Here is a 20,279-nt window from a genome sequence, read left to right as displayed (position 1 = left end):
TATTCTATAAATTTTGAATTTGTTTCAAGAGACGATGGGGATATCTCTTAGTATTAAAGAACTGTATAATCGCGTCTCTTTATTTTTATTTTTCAAATTTAGACAGACAAAAAATCTGAAACATATAAGTTGTTATACACATTTTTTTTGAATTCTCAATATATAAATCACCACTCTTTATTCACTCATCAAAGATGACTGAAGAAGTGATTGACATAGAGGATCAGCCATCAGAAATACCCTTAATAGATGAAGAAACTGAACAAAAATATAGAATTTGGAAGAAAAACTCACCATTTTTATATGAATATCTATCAACAAATTCACTACTATGGCCATCATTATCAGTTCAATTCTTCCCCGATATAACAACCCAACCACCAGATTCAAAATCATCAACAGATATCATACTACAGCGTTTATTGCATGGAACTTATACATTAGGTCAATCAATTGTAGATTCAATTTCTATTTTACAAATACCTAGTTTCAATTCAATAAATAAAAATTTAGAAATTTCAAAATTAAATTTTAATCAAGATAAAGAAGAATTTGAAATTAATTCAAGTTTACCGAAACCAAAAGTTTTACAAAAGATAAATCAATTAGGTGATGTCAACAAATTAAAATATATGCCTCAGAAACCAAATGTTATTGCAAGTGCAAATTCTACTGGTAACCTATACATTTTCGAAAGAACTAAACACAAGAGTTTCCAAAAACTGCTTATAGATGATGTTGATGTAAACAAAGCGGAGATAACTATAAATGGGGATTCCGAAATTTTTGCATTAGATTGGAACCAAAACGAAGAAGGATTATTAATATCCGGGGATATAGAAGGTAATATAAAATTATATGATTTAACAAAGTATAATAAACTGAAACAATTGGCATCTCATAAAAACTGGAATGAAAATAGTAATATAAATGACATAGAATGGTTCCCCACTCATGATTCCCTATTTGGAGCAGTTTTAGAAAATGGAAATATGATAGTACAAGATATAAGAATGGGGAAAGAAAAAGAAAGAATAATAAAACAAATTCCAACATCATCAATAGATTCATCAAACACATCCATAAATTCCATATCAATAAATCCTAATTTTGCAACTGGTATTGCAACAGGAGATTCAAATGGAATAATACATATATGGGATCTAAGAAATTTAGATTCCTCCATTAGAAATTTCAAACCACATTCATCATCAATAACTCAATTAAAATTTCATCCAAAATTCCCACAAATTATTGCATCATCATCAACTGATCATCTGGTCAAACTACATAATATTTCAACTGCAGCAAACGAAGATCCTACATTTTTCCAACATTTGGGTCATATGCTTGAAGTGAATGATTTCGATTGGTCTTATGCTGACGATTGGATGGTAGCTAGTGTTGCAGCTGATAATTCTCTACATGTCTGGAAACCATCAAAAGTAAATATCTAATAATAGTTCTTTCCTTCTTTTATACTAATTTATAAAACTTTATATATTATATAAAATTAATTCCATCCTATTACAAAATGTGAAAAAAAAAACCAACTGTATGACTTGTTTGTTTTGCTCTTCTTTTAATTGTATGTTACCTCAACTCCTAATTTTTAGCAAAGATTTTTTCAATTTCATTTAAAGCTTCAGCTAAATATTTTTCTTGAAATTTAGGATTTTCAATTTCTTTATTAACTTTTTCAATAACTTCTTTTGCCAATTGTTCTTGTTCAATTTGTCTTTGTTGTTGTTCGAATCTAACCCATGAATCTAATACATTTTTAGCTTCTGAAGCAACTTCAATTTTTTGTTTTAATACAAATGAATCAGCTTCTAATTTTGCAGTTTCTTTTGATAATGAGAATAAATCTTTTGTTTGAGATACAACATCTTTTAATTCACTAACTGATGAAATTCTATCTTCAACTGCTTTAATATGTTTATTTCTTGCACCATTTAATATATCATTAACTTTTTTAACTTCTCCATCAGCCCATTCAGTATATAATGGAGCTACAAATTTAACACATAATGCTGTGAAAATTGCGAAAGTTGTAACTAAAATTGTTTCATCATGAATAATAATTAAACCATTTGATAATCCGTAAATTGCTGCTGCTGCTGATGTTGCTAATATACCAGTTTTTGATAAAAAGCTTGTACCTGGTAAAGCATCAACAATTGATTGAGCTTTTTGTTTTGGTTCAACTGGAGTTGAAAGATATCTTAAACCAATTCTATTTTTAGTTGTTAGTATAATGTTATTATTATTCAATTGACTTAAGTTGGTGGTATATATATAATGAACATACGGTGCTGGACGAAATGCCATACCCATTGAAGGGCGCATATTTCTCATTACTACTCTATTGATCATTGACATCTTGTTTGTTGAATAGATATGATATTATTAATTTGAGTCGTTCCGTATTAAAAACTTTTCAACTTTTTTTCATTAAGTATTATGAGTTTTTTCATTAACTATGCGCGAATCCGAATTTGTTAGTGTAAAAGAATGTAGCTTAAATTTAAATTTGATTGGAAGAATTCTAGACTTCCCAATTGGGTAATCATATGTATAATGGAGACAGACAGTTACAATCTATTACATGACATACTATATTACAATATAAAACATACAAATACAAATACTACAGCAAATACCTAATTATATAGCATTTTCAAGCCTATCTTGAATTATTTTGTTAATGGCTCTATTCGTCCTTATTTCAGCTTTGTTATAGTAACCTTGTAAATCAGATTTCATTTCATCTATTGAAGTTAATTTTTCGTGATATTGTTCCCTTAAATTTGTATCTTTAAATGATGATGATTCTTTTTCAATTTGACTTTGATCTGTGCCAATGACCTCTTTTTCAAGTATGCCATCATGTTTCAGTTTATCATCCTTGACTTCTTCTTTATCAAACTTGTTTCTATTTCTTCTCAATTCAGCAAGCCTTGATACTCTATCTGACATTAGTTCATATTGTAGAATTTTAAAGTGTACCTTGCCTTAATTTTTTTTTTACAACCAAAAAATTAAATCTGAGATAAGGCTGCCTTTTTTTTGCAACAACTTTTCACTTATCAATATACATGTCATTTTTAAACAATTTAGAGGCATTCTTGGATGAAGATACTGACTATGGTATATAAGACTTGAAATGACACACTTGTCGAGTGTTTGATACTAATTGTTCTACAGTACAACAAGAATCAAAGAGACAACCACTAGTTGCAAAAACCAATTTAAATCAAAATAATTACAAAAGTGCATCATTATTTAAAAAAACTGACTCAATTCAACACGAATATGATACAGAACCAATAGCATCCAGAATCGACTTAAATCAATTCAGATTAAAAGAGAATCCTGTATCGGTTGAACAGAACCATGGGGTTAGTTCATCAAATTTACCTACAAATATTCAAGTTTATGACTTTAGCAATGATCAGCCAGAACACATCTCCAATGAATCAAATGATAGCATTACTGTTTACCAACAAAGTTCAATAAATAATCCAATAAGAAGAAGAACTCTTGGTCCTGCTAGAAGAGTAATAAATAACACCAATTCTAGTGAAGATGAAAGTGTCTCAACTAATAATCTATTTGTCAATTCATCATTTGCATCAATGATTCCAAGATTAAAAGTAGATGTTTTACCGCAAGATCTGAGACTTGTTTTCCCATTTGAGGAATTTAATGAAATGCAATCGAAGAGTTTTAACACAATTTATGGATCAAATAAAAATTGTGTTATAAGTGCACCAACTGGATCTGGAAAGACTGCATTATTTGAATTGGCTATATTAAGAGCAAATGAATACTCTGATGATTTCAAAGTACTTTATCTTGCACCAACTAAAGCTTTATGTAGTGAAAGAAAAGATGATTGGACTCAGAAGTTCTCATCGTTGGGTATTACAGTTGGGATGTTAACAGGAGATTCATCATTCAAGGAAGCAGAGAATGTAAGAACTTCAAAAATTATCATATCGACACCAGAAAAATGGGACATGATTACTAGAAAATGGAAAGATTACAAAAAATTGTTTGGATTAATCAAATTGCTTTTAGTTGATGAAATTCATGTCTTAAAAGAGTCGAGAGGAGCAACATTAGAAGTTGTTATGACTAGAATGAAAAGAATCTGTACTGGATTAAGAATTTTAGCAATTTCCGCAACAGTAGCAAATGCTCATGATATTGCAACTTGGTTGGATGCTGATGCCTTAAATTTTGGAGATGAATATCGTGCAGTCAAATTAAAAAAATTAGTTTGTGGATTTAAACCCAACAGTGAAAATGAATTTTCGTTTGATAATTTTTTGAATACAAAATTAATCGAGGTAATAAATAAGCATTCAAATGGTAAACCTGTTTTGATATTTTGTGCCACTAGGAATAGTTGTCAACAAACTGCAAAATATCTATCAGAAAATTATTTGAACAGAGGGGTTAATTTGAAACTTAAAGATAAAGACCTTTCAAGCTATGCTAAATTGGGTATTGCATTTCATCATGCTGGTTTGGTTCTTGCAGATAGAAAACAAATTGAATCTGCATTTTTGGGTGGTAATATTAAATATTTGTGTTGTACTTCAACTTTAGCAGTGGGGATTAATTTACCAGCATATTTAGCAGTTATAAAAGGAACAAAATGTTGGTTGGAAAACAGTTTTCAAGAATACACAGAAACTGATATTTTACAGATGATTGGAAGAGCTGGTAGACCTCAATTTGAAAAAGATGGAGTAGCTATAATCATGACAAATAAAAAAATGGAACAAAAATATGAAAGATTAATTAAAGGCACTGAAAAAGTTGAAAGTAGTCTTCATTTGAATTTCCCCGAAAATTTATTAGCTGAAATTGCAGTTGGAAATATAAATTCAATAGAAGATGCGACGTCCTGGTTAAAAACTACGTATTTTTATGTGAGATTACTTTTGAATCCTTCATATTACGATATTGGTTTTAATAATACTGATGAAAGTTTGATGCAACTTTGTAAAACTCATGCAGATGCTTTACTGGAAGAAAATTTGATACAAGGTTTTAGATGTACTCCATTTGGGTTCTCAATGATTATGCACTATATAGCATTCGACACCATGAAAGCTATTATGAATGCAGGTGAAAAATTATCAATTTCAGATTTGTTAGATTTATTAGGTAATGCTTCAGAGTTTTCAGAATTAAGAATTAAGCATCAAGAAAAGAAGTTGTTTAAAGAAATAAATAAATCACCATTGATGCGTTATACATCAGAATCGAAAGTGAAAACAATTATTCAATTTGAATTAGGCGGTTTAGAATTTCCAGATTATAATGGTGCAATGAAATTACATTCAAGTTTCATAGGTGATAGATTTTATATTTTCAAACACATTTCAAGAATCTTAACTGCAATAATGGATGTATTTGTTGAAAAAAAAGATGCTATTTCTTTAATAAATCTGAGTTTTATCATGAGATCAATATCTGGTAAAGGGTGGGAAGGATCACCAAATGAATTACGTCAATTAGATGGAGTTGGTATAGCAGCAATGAAGAAATTGGTTAATCATAATGTTTTATCTATAATGGAAGCTAAGTCTTTAACTCAATCTCAAATTGAACATTATATGGGCATTAAAGTAGGTGCTGGTGCCAAATATAAGAAAATTTTAACACAAATTCCAACCATTGAATTGAAATTAGAAGAAGTGGGTGACTCTTTGATTAGAGTGAAAGTAGATATCAGTCCAAAAACTACAATTTGGAAGAATCGAGCTTTATTTTTACAATTTATAAGTTCAAATGGTAGTAAATTGGTAGATTTTAGAAGAATGTCACTAAGAAATGTTAATGGTACCATTGAATTTGAAGTTAAAGCTAAATCTTTACAAGTTGAGGCATCTGTTGATATTGCTGGTGCTGTAGATACTAAAAAAATTGGCAATTTAGATGTAGTCGAAACTATTGATGATAATTTTGAATTCGATTCCACACCAGAAGAGTTTGGAATGGTTAGAATTGATAAAGTATCAACAAAAGATAAAGATAAAGAAATAAAAACACCAGTTGATGATGATATTAAAACAAAAATTATGTCAAAACCAGTTAGTAACATTGGAGAAGCAGAACGAAAACGACCAAAAGCAGCTAGTAATAATAATAAAGCTGAATCCAAAAAATCGAAATCCAAAGAGATATCTGGGAAAAATACAGACAAAGTTCAATTAATTGGAAACAAGAATGAAATAAATACAGGAGAAGTAAAATCCAAAGAGCATGAATGCAACTCAAAATCAATTTCAACTAAGTCTCAAAAGATCAAAAGAAAAACAATATTTACATCATCATCAGATTCGGAAGATTTATTTCGTTCTAGCAAAAAACTACGTACTGAAAAAATCGAATCAAAAGAAACAAGTCGTCATTATTCAATCGAAGAAGATAGAGTAAAAAATAAAGATCAAAATAAGCTTACCACATTTGAACCAAATTCGTCTAGTTCTGAAGATCTTTTCAAAGTTTCTAAAAAAGTATTAAAAGATAAAGTTAATATTGTTAACCATCTTAATGCTGAAAAATCCATGGATTTAGTTGTTCCAACTGCAAATGAAGATTTAGATCCAATCTCATTTGATAATGATATTCGAGAAGGTTTATCAGATTTTGAAAATATTCAACCTCAAAAAGAAGGATATTTGGCAAGTTCTAATCATGAATCTATTAATATTCAAAGTCCTATTCAAATAAACTCATCACCAACTACTCAAGTCATTAAGAATATTTTACCTTTAAATGAAGATAATTATGACAAAAATAATCTTACTATTAGTCATGATACTGACATTGATCAGCATGAAAATGAAATCATTCCAGATGATTCTTCAAACAATTCTATATTTGCCAATTTCAAAGCTATTAAAGGACCAATAGAAGAAATTCCACAAAATGATAAACTTGATGAAGTTGAAACTGATGAATCCTTATGTGAATTACAAAAATTCTTTGGTGATGATATAATAATTGATTTTTAATTACCTAAATATTTTAATGCAATTTGTTTCAAAAAAGTATCACTTATTGACATATGATCTTCATTAATTGACAAAAAGTCGATTTTGTTTTGTTCATGTAATGTTTTCAAACCTATATAGTCCTTGTTGTATAGTTCAGTCTGATTGAATGGAATTATGTTACCTGTTTTTGAATCTATATCGTAAAATTGTGAACTTAATTTTGGAATAACTGTAGTATCTTCTGTAAAACCAACAAGTACCAATTTATTTATACTTGAAAAGTTCTTAGTATATGTTTTATTTTTATCATCTCTTTCATTATTTATATCAGCTAAAAAATAAGAATATTTCAAATAATTATCTAATTCATAAGGATCTCTAAAATATTGAGCAGGTATAATATTTTTTTGTACATTATCAAACCAAATTTGTTTTTTTAAAATTTCATTTCTTCGTTTACAAAACCAATCATTATCATTACATAATTTAATTTCCATTACTCCCATATGAGGACTTCCAAAAGTTATTAAATTATTAATTTTAATTCCTGAACATCGTTCAATTAATCCTCTAAGTAAAACACCACCTTGTGAAAATCCTATAGCATCTATTCCTTGTGTTGTGGTGGTTGTTAATTGTGGAATATTTTGTAATTGTTTACATACAATTTCAATTTCTTTATTTGCATCTCCAAATAATGATTTTTGTTGATCTGAAGAAGGATCTTCTTCAATATATATAGAATGAAAGAAAATTCCAGGATAAATATCTTTTAACAAACTATTAACATTATGTATTCCTGATGCATTATAATTATCTCCCAATCCATGCCATAGTATAACTGGTCTATAATCTGCTGTAGTTGGTGTTGTAGTTATTGTGTTCGTAAGAAGTGATTGAAAATTAAAAAGATTTGAAATATGCATATTTTGTGATAATTGTGATAGCAAGTCGGACTCAGTCCAAATAATTTATGGTAGCTAAACTTATGTGATTAGATAAGATAAAGAAAAAGAGGGGAGAGTGCATATTTATTTTATAATAATTATCTAACTGAAATTGAAACTTATATATGGGGAATGGTAGCACGTTTTGTGCAACTGAAACCAAGAAAGTAAAAGAAAATAGAACGTTACCACGAGGTTGTTGCTTCTTACTACAACTGAGAAAGTAACCTAATTTCAACAAAGTGAGATGAACAAAAATTTCAGCTAGAGATGGATCAGTGTTAAAAGAACCTAACTCTTTCTTCAGGTATAATAAAAAAAAAGATGTGAAATCATTTCATTACTGCTTCCACCGAGGTTCGAACTCGGGTCGTAAGATAGCCCTCGATTAAAACCATGAAAGATTCTATCGTATGAGACTTAAATTCTGCCACTAAACTATGGAAGCTATGGAAACTTAGTGTATATCAGCCAGTTGGACAACCGGCCAGATTTCAAGCAAAAAAAATTGGTGGTTTTTTAAGTTGCCGTTTAGATTCACCCAATTAGAGTTTTGTGTTTAAGATTTAAGGAGTAAGCTTCAGATTGATTTTAAATTAAGGGGTAATTTAAAGCTTACTTTTAAATGCATTTCTGAAAAGTTAGTAGTTTCAGTTAGTAGTGGTTAAAGTTTTTCATCATGTTTGATAAATGACTAGCAAAAAATGAGACTTTGTTAATTGAAATGTCATTTCAGGAACACAATATAACGAAGTGTTCCTAATTTATGCAGCTATATGCTCGTATAATCCCATGTCTTCACACTGCCTCACAATTGATCTGCTGACTATACATCTTGTCATATTTTTCACTCCTTAGCTTTGCATTGAATAGATTTCATAGGATTTTTTCACAAATTAGTTTATTATTACAAATAAGATAATTCCTACGTATCTGAATTTGTTGATAAATGCAAAAACTTCAATTATATTTTTTTTTTGAGTACTTTTCTTTTATAACATTATCTTGTAATTTACCATACGTTCTACTCTTGAATTATCACAAGTTTTGTTGACTCCAACAAAAACAACTTGCTTACAAACAGTTTATTTCAAAATAAGCTGTTTCTGAATAAATCTAGAAAAAGGTAATTAGCGGGTGAGATATTTTTTTCGGACTTTTGTTTCCTAATTTAAAATTTAAATATATGCACTGGTTTTATATACAGGTATTTAAGTCAAAATATTTTGAAATTAAGATTTGAAACACAAATTGAAATTTTCGGAGTTGGTGTTCAATTATGCCTTGATGTAAAATTTGTAAATTATTTAATTTTAATAAATTAATAATGAGAGAACTTGATTTTGAATGACTATGTGTTTAAACAAAATTACCTAATTCAAAATAAAACAAAACATTAGAATGTAAAAATAGTAGAATATGTCATTCAAAGTTTATATTCAATTTTAGCTCAAGAGTAAAAAAAAATGTGACATAAAATTATAAATTTACGCCACATGGTAGCTATACTAACATATACAAAATATTCGCTGTGGTTATCAAATTAAGTTTTAAAATGTCCCATAAATTTATACGGCAAACTATTTTTTAATAATTTATAGGCATTTGTTCTAATTCTATTTCGACCATCTAAATTTATAATGATTTATAATGGTAGTAGTGGCCCTTAATACTTTACTTAAGAAAAATTTAAATGTTGAGTTTTAATGCCATTCATTTTATAGTTACTCCACATTTCAAAAATTGGAAAAATAGAAGTGAGAGAATTTTCAATAAATTAAAAATTAACTCACTTTTTTTTTATTATTCATACAAATCTCGCTTAAATTTCTATTCAATTAACTGCCATAAAATATTCTTTAAAGTTGGTCTTATATCTAATGAAAATGTGGTTACAATTTAATTAGAATTTTATATTATAAGATGAGTAGTATTAATCCAATTGGTAATACGGATGAAATATTATTTAAAGTATTCAAGGCTTTTGTAACAATTATAATAATTATAATATTCTCAAGCATATTAACTAATAATATTAATATGACAATCTTTATTTTATTTTAATTATACATTCTTTTTGTCCACCCCTCTCTTATTTTATATTTGTGATTAGTATTTCTATAAATATAAATTAAAAATAAATATAACTATATAAATATATTTACAACCCCAGATTATTTAAAAATTTTCAACTTACATATACAAATTATACTATTCAATTCTAATAATTACATATTTCTTTCAATTAATTCAATACAGTTTAATCATAAATTATGACTTCAAGTTTAGAAAATGGGGTATCACACCTTAATTTAAATAAAGATAATAATGAAATTAATAATAATAATTTATCAAATGATTCATCAACAATAAGTTTAAAACATGATTATATAGATAGTCCATTTAGTGGTAAAAAAGATCAATTTGATCAAGTATTGGATGTTTTAGATTCAACTGGTTTTATACCTGAATCATTATTAGAATCAGAAACAAAATGGTTTTATGAAAATTTAGGAATTGATGATGTATTTTTTGCAAGACTGACACCTGAAGAAATTGCAAGTCATATTCATGCTTTATATTCTTGTAAAGTTCAAGCTTTTGCAAGTTCTGGTGAACAACCTTTAATTTCTTATAAAAGAGAAGCTGAAGATCATGCAGTATTTTTTGATACTGTTGATATATTAGATCATGAAAGAAATCCATTTGAAGGTAGAATTGATGATTTATATATTGATCCAAGTAATACTTCAACAAATAGTTATAGAACTGAATATTTTTGTTCTCCATTAAATTATAAAACTGATCCAATTTTAAATGGTATTTATTCAACAAATTCAAAATTAGGTGAGCAATTAGTTCGATTATTTTTTGTTTATAAAAATCAATATAATTCAAATGGACCAATTTCTGCTAATGAAACCGATTTAAATAAAATTGGTGATAAAACTTTTTTAAAAATTGCCTCACAAAATACAAAAAGTTTATATGAAAATATTATTAAAGATGTTATTAAATCAACTGGTCCAATTATAAAACATTTCCCAATTGAAAATAGTGATGAATATAGAGTTATTATTGGTTATAAACAAAATACTGCTGCAAGATATAATTCAGCATTAAGTGATTTAGCTAATTATTATAAGTTACAAACTACAAGAAAATATGTTGAACAATTTGCTAATGGAATTACTATAATTTCAATGTATGTTAAATCAAAATCAAGATCTGCAACAACTGATTTATCAATTTATCAAGTTATAAAAGAAGCTTCATTGTTATATTGTATTCCACATAATTTTTTCCATGAAAGATTTATTAAAGGTGATTTATCATTACAAGAATCAATTTATGCACAATCTGGTGTTATATTTGTAACTCATTTCTTAAATCGTTTAGGACCAGAATATAATAAATTAACAGCATTATTAGATCCTTCAAAATCAACTGAACATGCTGAAGTATTAAATAGTTTAAAAAGAAGATTAAGAGCAGAGACTTATACTCAAGATTTTATTAAAGAAGTTTTTAATATCAGAAGTGATATTGTACGTAGATTATATCGTCAATTTGCTGATGTTCATTATATCAGATCATCAATGGAAAAAACACTTTCTTATCAAAGATTATCACAAATTCAATCAGTTGGATCAGAAGAAGAATTTGAAAATTTACTTAACAGAGAATGTTCACAGAATGAACATCATGCAATTGTTTTAAGAGCTTTATATGCTTTTAATAAATCAATTTTAAAAACAAATTTTTATACACCAACAAAAGTTGCTTTATCATTTAGGTTAGATCCATCTTTTTTACCAGAATCAGAATATCCAGATCGTCCATATGGTATGTTTTTCGTTGTTGGATCAGATTTTAGAGGTTTCCATATTAGATTTAGAGATATTGCCCGTGGTGGTATTAGAATTGTTAGATCGAGATCATTAGATGCTTATAATGTTAATGCTAGAAATCTTTTCGATGAAAATTATAATTTAGCTAATACTCAACAACGTAAAAATAAAGATATTCCGGAAGGTGGTTCAAAGGGAGTTATTTTATTAGATTCTGGTTCAGCACAAGAACGTCCACAAGCAAGTTTTGAAAAATATATTGATGCATTAATTGATTTACTTTTAAAACAACATATCCCAGGTGTTAAAGATAATTATGTTGATTTATATAATAAACCAGAAATTTTATTTTTGGGACCTGATGAAGGTACTGCTGGATATGTTGATTGGGCAACTTTACATGCAAGAAGTAGAGGTGCACCATGGTGGAAATCATTTTTAACTGGTAAATCACCACAAATTGGTGGTATTCCACATGATGAATATGGTATGACTACATTATCAGTACGTGCTTATATAAATAAAATCTATGAAAAATTAAATATTGATGATGCAACTATACGTAAATTTCAAACTGGTGGGCCAGATGGTGATTTAGGATCGAATGAAATTTTGTTGTCAAGAAAAGAAAATTATGTTGGTATAGTTGATGGATCAGGAGTTATTGCTGATCCAAAAGGATTAAATAAAGATGAATTATTACGTTTAGCTAAAGAAAGAAAAATGATTGAACATTATGATAGATCAAAATTATCTAACGAAGGTTATATTGTATTGGTTGATGATATGGATATTAAATTACCAAATGGTACAGTTGTAACTAGTGGTGTTGCTTTCAGAAATGTATTCCATTTGAAATTAAAAGAACAATTTGGAATTGATGGAGTTGATTTATTTGTTCCATGTGGTGGTAGACCAGCAGCTATAGATACAAATAACGTACATGAATTAATTGATGAAAAAACAGGTAAATCAATAATACCATATTTTGTTGAAGGTGCTAATTTATTTATAACTCAATCAGCAAAATTAATTTTGGAAAAAGCTGGTTGTATAATTTTTAAAGATGCTTCAACAAATAAAGGTGGTGTAACATCATCATCATTAGAAGTATTAGCAGCATTAGCATTTGATGATAAAGGATTTTTAGAAAATATGTGTGTTAATTCAGAAGCTGGAACCAAACCTGAATTCTATCAACATTATGTTAAAGATGTACAAACTAAAATTGTATCAAATGCTAATGCCGAATTTGAAGCCCTTTGGAAATTAAAACAAGACACTCAAATTCCATTTACAATTTTATCAGATAAATTATCTCTCGCTATAAATAAATTGGGTGATGAATTAGCAAACTCCAAGGAACTTTGGGACGATGACGTTGATTTTAGAAACGCGGTATTATTAGATTCATTACCACCATTATTATTACAAAAAATTGGTATCGAAAATGTATTAGCAAGAGTTCCACAAGCTTATTTAAGAGCAATATTTGCAACTTATTTAGCTTCAAATTTCGTTTATACTAGAGGTATTGATTCAAATCCTGCTAAATTTTTGGAATTTATTTCTAATTTAAGAAAAAATTTTGTTAAAAAGGGATTATTAAAATATTAAATTTAAAAGTTTTCAAAATTTGATATATATTTACTTTAGGTTATAGAGTTTTTTAATTATAATTAACACAAGTTTGATCTTTTTTGTTTATTCAACTTTTTATCACTATAACTTTATTAATTCCAACTAATTTTGGGACAATCATCTCTATGAGCTTGAAGTTGACTCTATCATTAGTGACTTCTTCAATGCTAGACTTACACTAATTGATTGAGATCCAGATTTCAATGTCCAAACCAAAATGATTTGAATTTATATAACCATCACAAATGAAACTTTCAGCTAGAGCTAGTCAAAACTGCTAGCTTTGGTCTATTTAATGCACTTTATTTTTCCAGTATTTTAGTTTCTTCACTCATTTTAGCAACAATTGAATCTCTAGCTTTAACTTCATCATTAATTTTAGTTGTTATATAATCTCCCAATACAGCAACTACTATTGTTGATATACCTATGTAATAACGAGCTTTTACTGGGATTGACATCCATCTTTGATATAAACTCATTTTATAAAATTGTTAAATAGTATATTTGAAAATGTTGTACAAGTATTTGATCTATAATATCATATTTGTTGCGCGTCTAGAATTAAATTTTTTAGTGTGTCAGGTTCTACAATGTCTCAAATTTTAGGTCATTGGAAATTTTAGAATATACCATTAAATATAGAAAACATAATTGAATAATCTAATTATATCATTATAATATAAAAAGATATATAATTTATGATATTACTAACTAATTGAAAAACTCCTTAATCAATCGTTTATTGTTTTATATAACTTTCTCATCTTTTCAACTGAGCAACCTTTATGTTTCCAGTATTCACCGATCGATTATTGTTTTAAATAACAAAACCATTTCTCACCATTACAAACTGAGCAATCTTTATGTTTCCAATATTTGGAACCAGTTTCTGGGTTTGATGCTTTTATGATATTACCTTTTTTAATTTGTTCTTTTGATGAATTATAACCTAAAAAGAAAAGTTAGTAAACTATTTAATTGATATTTGATGTTTGACGTTTGAAACACAAAAAAGATTCAAGAAAATAAATAATTAAAAACTTACCCCAAATTTCAACATGTGGCAGTCTTTTAGATTTTGGATGAAAATGTATATGTAAAAGTTCCATTTTCTTTATATCAAAATTTCAATTATTAATTTTGTTAATAAACAAAATTAAATAAACAAAATTTGAAAAAAGTAAAGCCAAATGGATTAGCTAAATATCAAAAAAACTCTCAATGAAATTTATAAAATTGAGCCAATCGATAATTCTACAAAGGGGTTAAAAAGGCTATTCTCAGAGAGAATAAAAGGTTTCTAGTCTAAAAAAATAAAAGGTTTTTAGTCTAAAAAGTTTTTATATTAAACTTATAAAGTTCTCGATATACAAAAGTTAATTTTCAATTTATTTTTGGTTATGAGCTTTTGTGAGAGCTGTCAAAAATCAGTTTTTAGTCCTTGATCTAAATTTAAACTACTCAAAAGTTATTAAATTTTCTATCTATATTCTAAATTGAATTCTAAAAAGTAATGTAGAGGGCATATTGTACTGTAGAATAAACTTGCTTGAATACCTCAATGGTCAAACACTCGTAAAAGTATTGGCTTACGGAAGTAGAAGAATAAAATTTGGTGTTAATGAAAGTATAATTTAGTAGGTTGTTATTAGAAAGGCTTTTAAGAGGCTTTAAATTGTTATATTTAGAGCCATTTGGCACTTAAAATTGCACTAATATTACTGAAACTAATACAGTCGGAAAAGAGAGGGAAACTAATAAACTTTAATTAATTTGATTTACTGATCTTTACTTAAATTCTTCTATTTCAACTTAAAAGGGCAAACGAAATAGATGTTACAGACTATAATGATACTACTACAAAAAGAATGAATTCAAAGCTATTGTCTTAATTTAGATTATCGCTTTCATTTTGAAGGGTTGCAAAACTTGGTAGACGCAATTTCGCAAAAGTAAACAACGCAAAAAAACCTACTTTAATATTTTGCAATTTATTTTTCAGCGGTTTTTTTAACCAATGTCTACTACTGCAATAAGTAAAAGAGTTTTAAAAACTACTACAACTTTACCTCCATGTTGTTTGAGAATTCATCCTGATGACACGTCAAGAATATATATTGGTACATACAAGCTAGAAACAGAGACTGGGTTAAAGCATGGATCACTAGATTATTTTAAATATGATGATGTGACTAAGTCATTGAAATTAATACAGTCAGTTCCTACCAAATCCGCAATACTAGATATAAAATTCAATCCTTCAAATTTAAATCAAATAGTGTCGGGTCATTCAAATGGTAGTATACTAATATGGAAAGTGGAACAAGATCAGATAAGTGTAGAACATGAAATAACCATAGATCCAGACTCATGTATTACTTCAATTTTTTTCAATCCCAACACTAGAAATCAACTATTGATAACATTCACAAGTGGATGCCTGTCGATTTATGATTTAATCACTCAATCCACAACTTGGTTAGAAACACAACATGAATTAGAATGTTGGACTGGATCATTTGGTGAATTAGGTGAATTAACAAATGTTGTGTATACTGGTGGTGATGATTCTCTATTAATAGCTCATGATTTGAGGACATCAAATTCAATTTGGACATTAAAAAGAGGTCATGATGCAGGTATTGTAAGTATATTATCACCTTCACCAAATTGGAATAACTTGAAAGGAAATTATCTATATACTGGTTCATATGACGATCATTTGAGAATTTGGGATTTAAGATGTATTGATCTGAAAAATCCAGCTTTAATTGAGGGGTACATACCGAAAAAGATATATGAAGAAAATTTGGGCGGTGGAGTATGGAGATTAATACCTAGTCCTGTTGATAATCGAATGTTAACTTGTTGTATGTACGATGGTGCAAGAGTTATAAACACAAATGAAACAGAGTTTAAGGTCGATAGATACTTCAAGGGAGATCATGCAAGTATGTGTTATGGTGGAGATTGGTCAAGTGATGGGAAATATATAGCTACTTGTTCATTTTACGATAATGTTGTTCAAATTTGGTCACCTAATGAAATAGATTAGAAAGTAAATAGTTGTACATTAAATAATAAATAAATATAAATTATTAAGAGTACAAACTTAAATCTAATGGAATAGATGAGCCTCTTCCACTTGGATATAATTTTTGTGAACCTTCAAATCTTCTTGGATTAGGTAATGCATTAGCATTAACAAACTTAAATCTTTTATCGTCAATTACAATTTTCGTTGATGATGATTTTGCAGATCCATTGATTGTGTAAGTCAGTGCTGAGATTTTACGTAATGAAGATCCTGCATTTTGTCTTGCATCTAAATCATTGTAGGTTGATGAATTTGTGGTTGGTGTTCTTGATGGAGTTGAATTTTGTGGGGGTGGTGGAGGTGCTGCTTTTTTCAGTTTTGATATAAATGGAGTGGAATTTAATGGTAATGGTGGAGGAATTGCTTCTGGCAATTTTGGAGTACTGGCAACGCTTACCATTGGCGGTTTTGCAGGCTCTGTGCTTTGTTGAGGTATACTTGGAGGTAATGAAGGTGGTGCTGGAGCTTTTGGTGGACTTGGTTTTGATTGAGGAATGGGAATTTGAGGAATTTGTGGTGTTGATGGTGGATTAGATGGTGCTACGTTTCTTTTCGGTGGTAGCATATTTGGAATTGGAGGTGCTGGAATACTTGGAGTTGAAGCTGCAGATGGTTTCTTATCCATTGCGCCACCAAAAGGATTGAATTTACTTGGAGCTGATGTTGCTGGTGGTGTTCGGGGTTGACTTGGTTTTGAACTACTTGTTGAAGTAGATTGATTATCATTATTTTCATTTTTGGTTGAATAAGATTTCAGTGATCCATCTACAACAAAACTTTCATCTCTTTTTGCATTAATTTGTGCTAAAAACGGTAATGCTCCTCCTGGTGCTACTGGGGGAGGAGCTGATGAGTTCTTGGTTGGTGATGACTTTTGTTGAGGTGGTAACATTGAAGGAGGAGGAGGTGGTGGTGGTGGAGCAGAAGTTGTAGATAGCTTTGGTGCCTGTGGTGGTTTTGGAATTGATGTTTGAGGTAAAGGTGGTGCTTTTGGTGCTGAATTTTGAGGTAACGAAGGAGTATGTGATGGTTGAGGTGGTGGTTTTGGAATTGATTGGGGTAATGGAGGAGCTGATGATGGAATTGGAGGAGCTGATGATGGAATTGGAGGTTTTGATGAGGTTGTGGATGATTTTGTTTGATCAAATACATTTTTATCATCTCTTTTGGCATTGATTTCAGCCAAAAATGGCAATCCTCCAGTTGGAAGTGGTGGTGCGGCTGGAGTTGATGATGAATTTGGGATTGGAGCTGTTGGTGGGGCTGGTGGAGCTGGTGGAGCATTATTTGACTTTGAGGTTGGTGGTAATCCCATTGGAGGTGGTGGTGCAGAAGTTGGTAATGGAGGTGGATCACTTGGTAAAGGTGGTGGTTTATTAATTGATTCCATTGAACTTATTGAATTATTTTGTAAATGACTTGATTTTTTAGGACGAGTTGGTGGTAATTTCGGAGTTGAAGTTTGTGGAATTGGTGGTGGAGGAACTGATGAAGGAATTGCTGGTTTTGTTGGTCGTGAAGAGGATGGAACTGTAGGTCTTGATGATGAAGGAATTGTTGGAGTTGATGTTGGGATTTTTGGAGCAGATGATGGAATTTTACCGTTTCTATTATCAACATGTTTTAATTTGGGTACCCCACCTGCAAAAATATCTCCCAATTGAGGAGCTCCAGATGGTGGTATACTAGGTACTGATGGTGCTGAGTGATTTGAGGTTGTAGGTCCGCTAGTTGATACAGAGGTTTTACCCTCGATCATTGGTTTTGATTTATCAACTGTTACCGCTTTTTTTAATTTTGCTCCTTTTCTAATGTCTCCAAGTAATGCATTTCTATCTTGTGAAATTACTGGTGGTGGTCCAGGTGGTAAGTTCGCTGCCATATTACCCATACCTCCTGGTGGAGGAGGTGGTGGCGGAGGCGGAGGTGCAGCCATATTTGTTAAATTGTTAAATGAAATAAAATCAATTGAGACTTGCTGATTTTCTATTTTTAATTTCTATTAAGGGAAAGTTAAAATTTAAAACGTAATTGTTTAACTTAAGAGGTATTTTTATCAAAGTGCACACGACATAAATTTTGCAGTCAAATTACTTGTAACTTAAACCTTCTATTAAATTGTACTATACTACTCTATTTTCTATAAAATTCATAACCTTTTAACTTTTCTAAATTTTTATTTTACTCCCCATGATAGATTATCATAACCAAACAACCAAGGACCAACCGTATGTCTAACAAAAATCATTAAAATACCAACTAAAAATTGTATACCTAATAAGACCATACATAATGTATCTTCTCTCATTGGACCAAACCAAACTAAAGAAAGATTTATGATTGTCATATTTGAGAATTTTATAATTTGACCCAGTTTAGGATCTCTTATCAATTTGATAAGATTAAACTTGCCAAGAAAACTCAAGATGAAAGTATTCAAAGCATTAGGATTTTTCAATTCCCCAAAACTTGGGTACATTAATCCATTTTCCACATTGAATTTAGGCAATCTGTGTCTTGGACATGGTATTATATGAAACAATTGTGGAACTGAATAGATAAAATTGATAATTTGTGGTACTAAAAATATAATTAACGTTTTGGAAAAATGTCCTAATATACCCACAATTGCAAACACCATCCCACTGAAGTAGCAATATGTATCTCCAACAAATACTTTAGCAGGAAACCAGTTGTATTGTAATAAAGCTAGTGAAACTCCTAAAAATGGTATTATAAATATAACTGAGAATAAATGAGAATCATAAGCTGCTTGTGGGATATTCTCGGTAAATAGGTAACAAAAATCATTGACCAAAAAAATTATTGCCAATATGACAGACTGTCCTACCTCTAAGCCATTCACTCCTGCTAAGATATTGATTGAATTTGGTGAAAAAATCGAAATTGCAGACATGTAAACATAATAAAATATTCCTAAATCAATCAACTTTGGAGCATCTTCCGGTACAACATAATCAGATGCTAAAGTCCTAAATGATAAACCCGTAATACATGTGACAGCATGGTTTCCATATTTTACAAAAAAGTTTAAAGCATCTAAGAAATATAACCCACCAGGAAAGTCAGTGACAAACTTAGGCACAACAATTGAAGTTACACTGAAATCGACATAGTAGACAATTAACAATGGTAATGATGCAACTGCTGGTAAAAAGAATTTATGTCTCCATCTAATATCAAATAAATCATCTAATAAACCTAATAATGTTGTACTTTGTAAACACAATATAGCACTCAAGTATTCAGCCAATTTATTGTGAGGAAATAACTTGTTGTCTTTTAAAGCTTGATATTGATGTGTATAATTTTCTGTCATTGATTCATCATTTGCCCATGATCCAAACGATACAAGATATTTAAAAAATATAAATGGAATTAACCCAAACATTAAAAATAAATAAGTAGCTGCGGCCACCAAACCCATTGTCTCTGGAATTTCTGTGACTGGTGGAGGTTTTGACATGTCTTTTCCTTTTAATCCTATCTTGATAAAACTTGGTCCTACTTTTGGTATAATCAGGTACGTAATCAAATATCCAATAATTGCAAATGCTATCAGTGTTCGTAGTGGATTATTTGGAGTTATGGCGACAATTGCACCCACTAGTAGCGACACCCTGACCAACTTGCCAATCATTGTAGAATTTATACTGACTTTGAAGGCCCTGAAGGATGTAGATGTGTAAAAGTTTATTAA

The 20,279-nt window shown here is 29.4% G+C and overlaps 9 protein-coding genes across 9 annotated transcripts; 4 read left to right on the top strand and 5 right to left on the bottom strand. All coding sequences in view use genetic code 12, as the record gives it.

Annotated features, from left to right (window-relative positions):
• Positions 1-194: 194 nt before the first annotated feature.
• Positions 195-1,457, top strand: KGF54_001403 (uncharacterized protein; the record flags this gene model as incomplete). Its single annotated transcript, XM_051761769.1, has 1 exon — positions 195-1,457. One exon carries the CDS (start codon positions 195-197, stop codon positions 1,455-1,457), a length of 1,263 nt encoding a protein of 420 aa, XP_051621799.1.
• Positions 1,458-1,605: 148 nt separating this feature from the next.
• ATP4 (F1F0 ATP synthase subunit 4) lies at positions 1,606-2,382 on the bottom strand (the record flags this gene model as incomplete). The annotated part of the gene is made up of 2 exons (XM_051761768.1): positions 1,606-2,236; positions 2,312-2,382. 2 exons carry the CDS (start codon positions 2,380-2,382, stop codon positions 1,606-1,608), a joined length of 702 nt encoding a protein of 233 aa, XP_051621798.1.
• A 285-nt stretch (positions 2,383-2,667) lies between these two features.
• On the bottom strand, positions 2,668-2,979 carry KGF54_001401 (uncharacterized protein; the record flags this gene model as incomplete). Its single annotated transcript, XM_051761767.1, has 1 exon — positions 2,668-2,979. The coding sequence occupies one exon, from the start codon at positions 2,977-2,979 to the stop codon at positions 2,668-2,670; it is 312 nt and encodes a 103-aa protein (XP_051621797.1).
• Positions 2,980-3,098: 119 nt separating this feature from the next.
• Positions 3,099-7,037, top strand: KGF54_001400 (uncharacterized protein; the record flags this gene model as incomplete). Its single annotated transcript, XM_051761766.1, has 2 exons — positions 3,099-3,150; positions 3,217-7,037. 2 exons carry the CDS (start codon positions 3,099-3,101, stop codon positions 7,035-7,037), a joined length of 3,873 nt encoding a protein of 1,290 aa, XP_051621796.1.
• Positions 7,038-7,191: 154 nt separating this feature from the next.
• KGF54_001399 (uncharacterized protein) lies at positions 7,192-7,945 on the bottom strand (the record flags this gene model as incomplete). Its single annotated transcript, XM_051761763.1, has 2 exons — positions 7,192-7,212; positions 7,274-7,945. The coding sequence occupies 2 exons, from the start codon at positions 7,943-7,945 to the stop codon at positions 7,192-7,194; spliced, it is 693 nt and encodes a 230-aa protein (XP_051621795.1).
• A 2,294-nt stretch (positions 7,946-10,239) lies between these two features.
• GDH2 (glutamate dehydrogenase (NAD(+))) lies at positions 10,240-13,434 on the top strand (the record flags this gene model as incomplete). The annotated part of the gene is made up of 1 exon (XM_051761762.1): positions 10,240-13,434. The coding sequence occupies one exon, from the start codon at positions 10,240-10,242 to the stop codon at positions 13,432-13,434; it is 3,195 nt and encodes a 1,064-aa protein (XP_051621794.1).
• Positions 13,435-15,478: 2,044 nt separating this feature from the next.
• Positions 15,479-16,516, top strand: KGF54_001397 (diphthamide synthase; the record flags this gene model as incomplete). The annotated part of the gene is made up of 1 exon (XM_051761761.1): positions 15,479-16,516. One exon carries the CDS (start codon positions 15,479-15,481, stop codon positions 16,514-16,516), a length of 1,038 nt encoding a protein of 345 aa, XP_051621793.1.
• A 43-nt stretch (positions 16,517-16,559) lies between these two features.
• VRP1 (Vrp1p) lies at positions 16,560-18,494 on the bottom strand (the record flags this gene model as incomplete). Its single annotated transcript, XM_051761760.1, has 1 exon — positions 16,560-18,494. One exon carries the CDS (start codon positions 18,492-18,494, stop codon positions 16,560-16,562), a length of 1,935 nt encoding a protein of 644 aa, XP_051621792.1.
• Positions 18,495-18,734: 240 nt separating this feature from the next.
• On the bottom strand, positions 18,735-20,219 carry ALG7 (UDP-N-acetylglucosamine--dolichyl-phosphate N-acetylglucosaminephosphotransferase; the record flags this gene model as incomplete). Its single annotated transcript, XM_051761759.1, has 1 exon — positions 18,735-20,219. One exon carries the CDS (start codon positions 20,217-20,219, stop codon positions 18,735-18,737), a length of 1,485 nt encoding a protein of 494 aa, XP_051621791.1.
• Between the last annotated feature and the right edge of the window lie 60 nt (positions 20,220-20,279).

The sequence above is a fragment of the Candida jiufengensis genome (genome assembly GCF_024610255.1).
Source record: "Candida jiufengensis strain CBS 10846 chromosome Unknown scaffold6, whole genome shotgun sequence".
NCBI lineage: Eukaryota > Fungi > Ascomycota > Pichiomycetes > Serinales > Debaryomycetaceae > Lodderomyces > Lodderomyces jiufengensis.
Note: the sequence above shows the minus strand (reverse complement) of the source record. Positions and strands in the feature narration are given on the sequence as shown.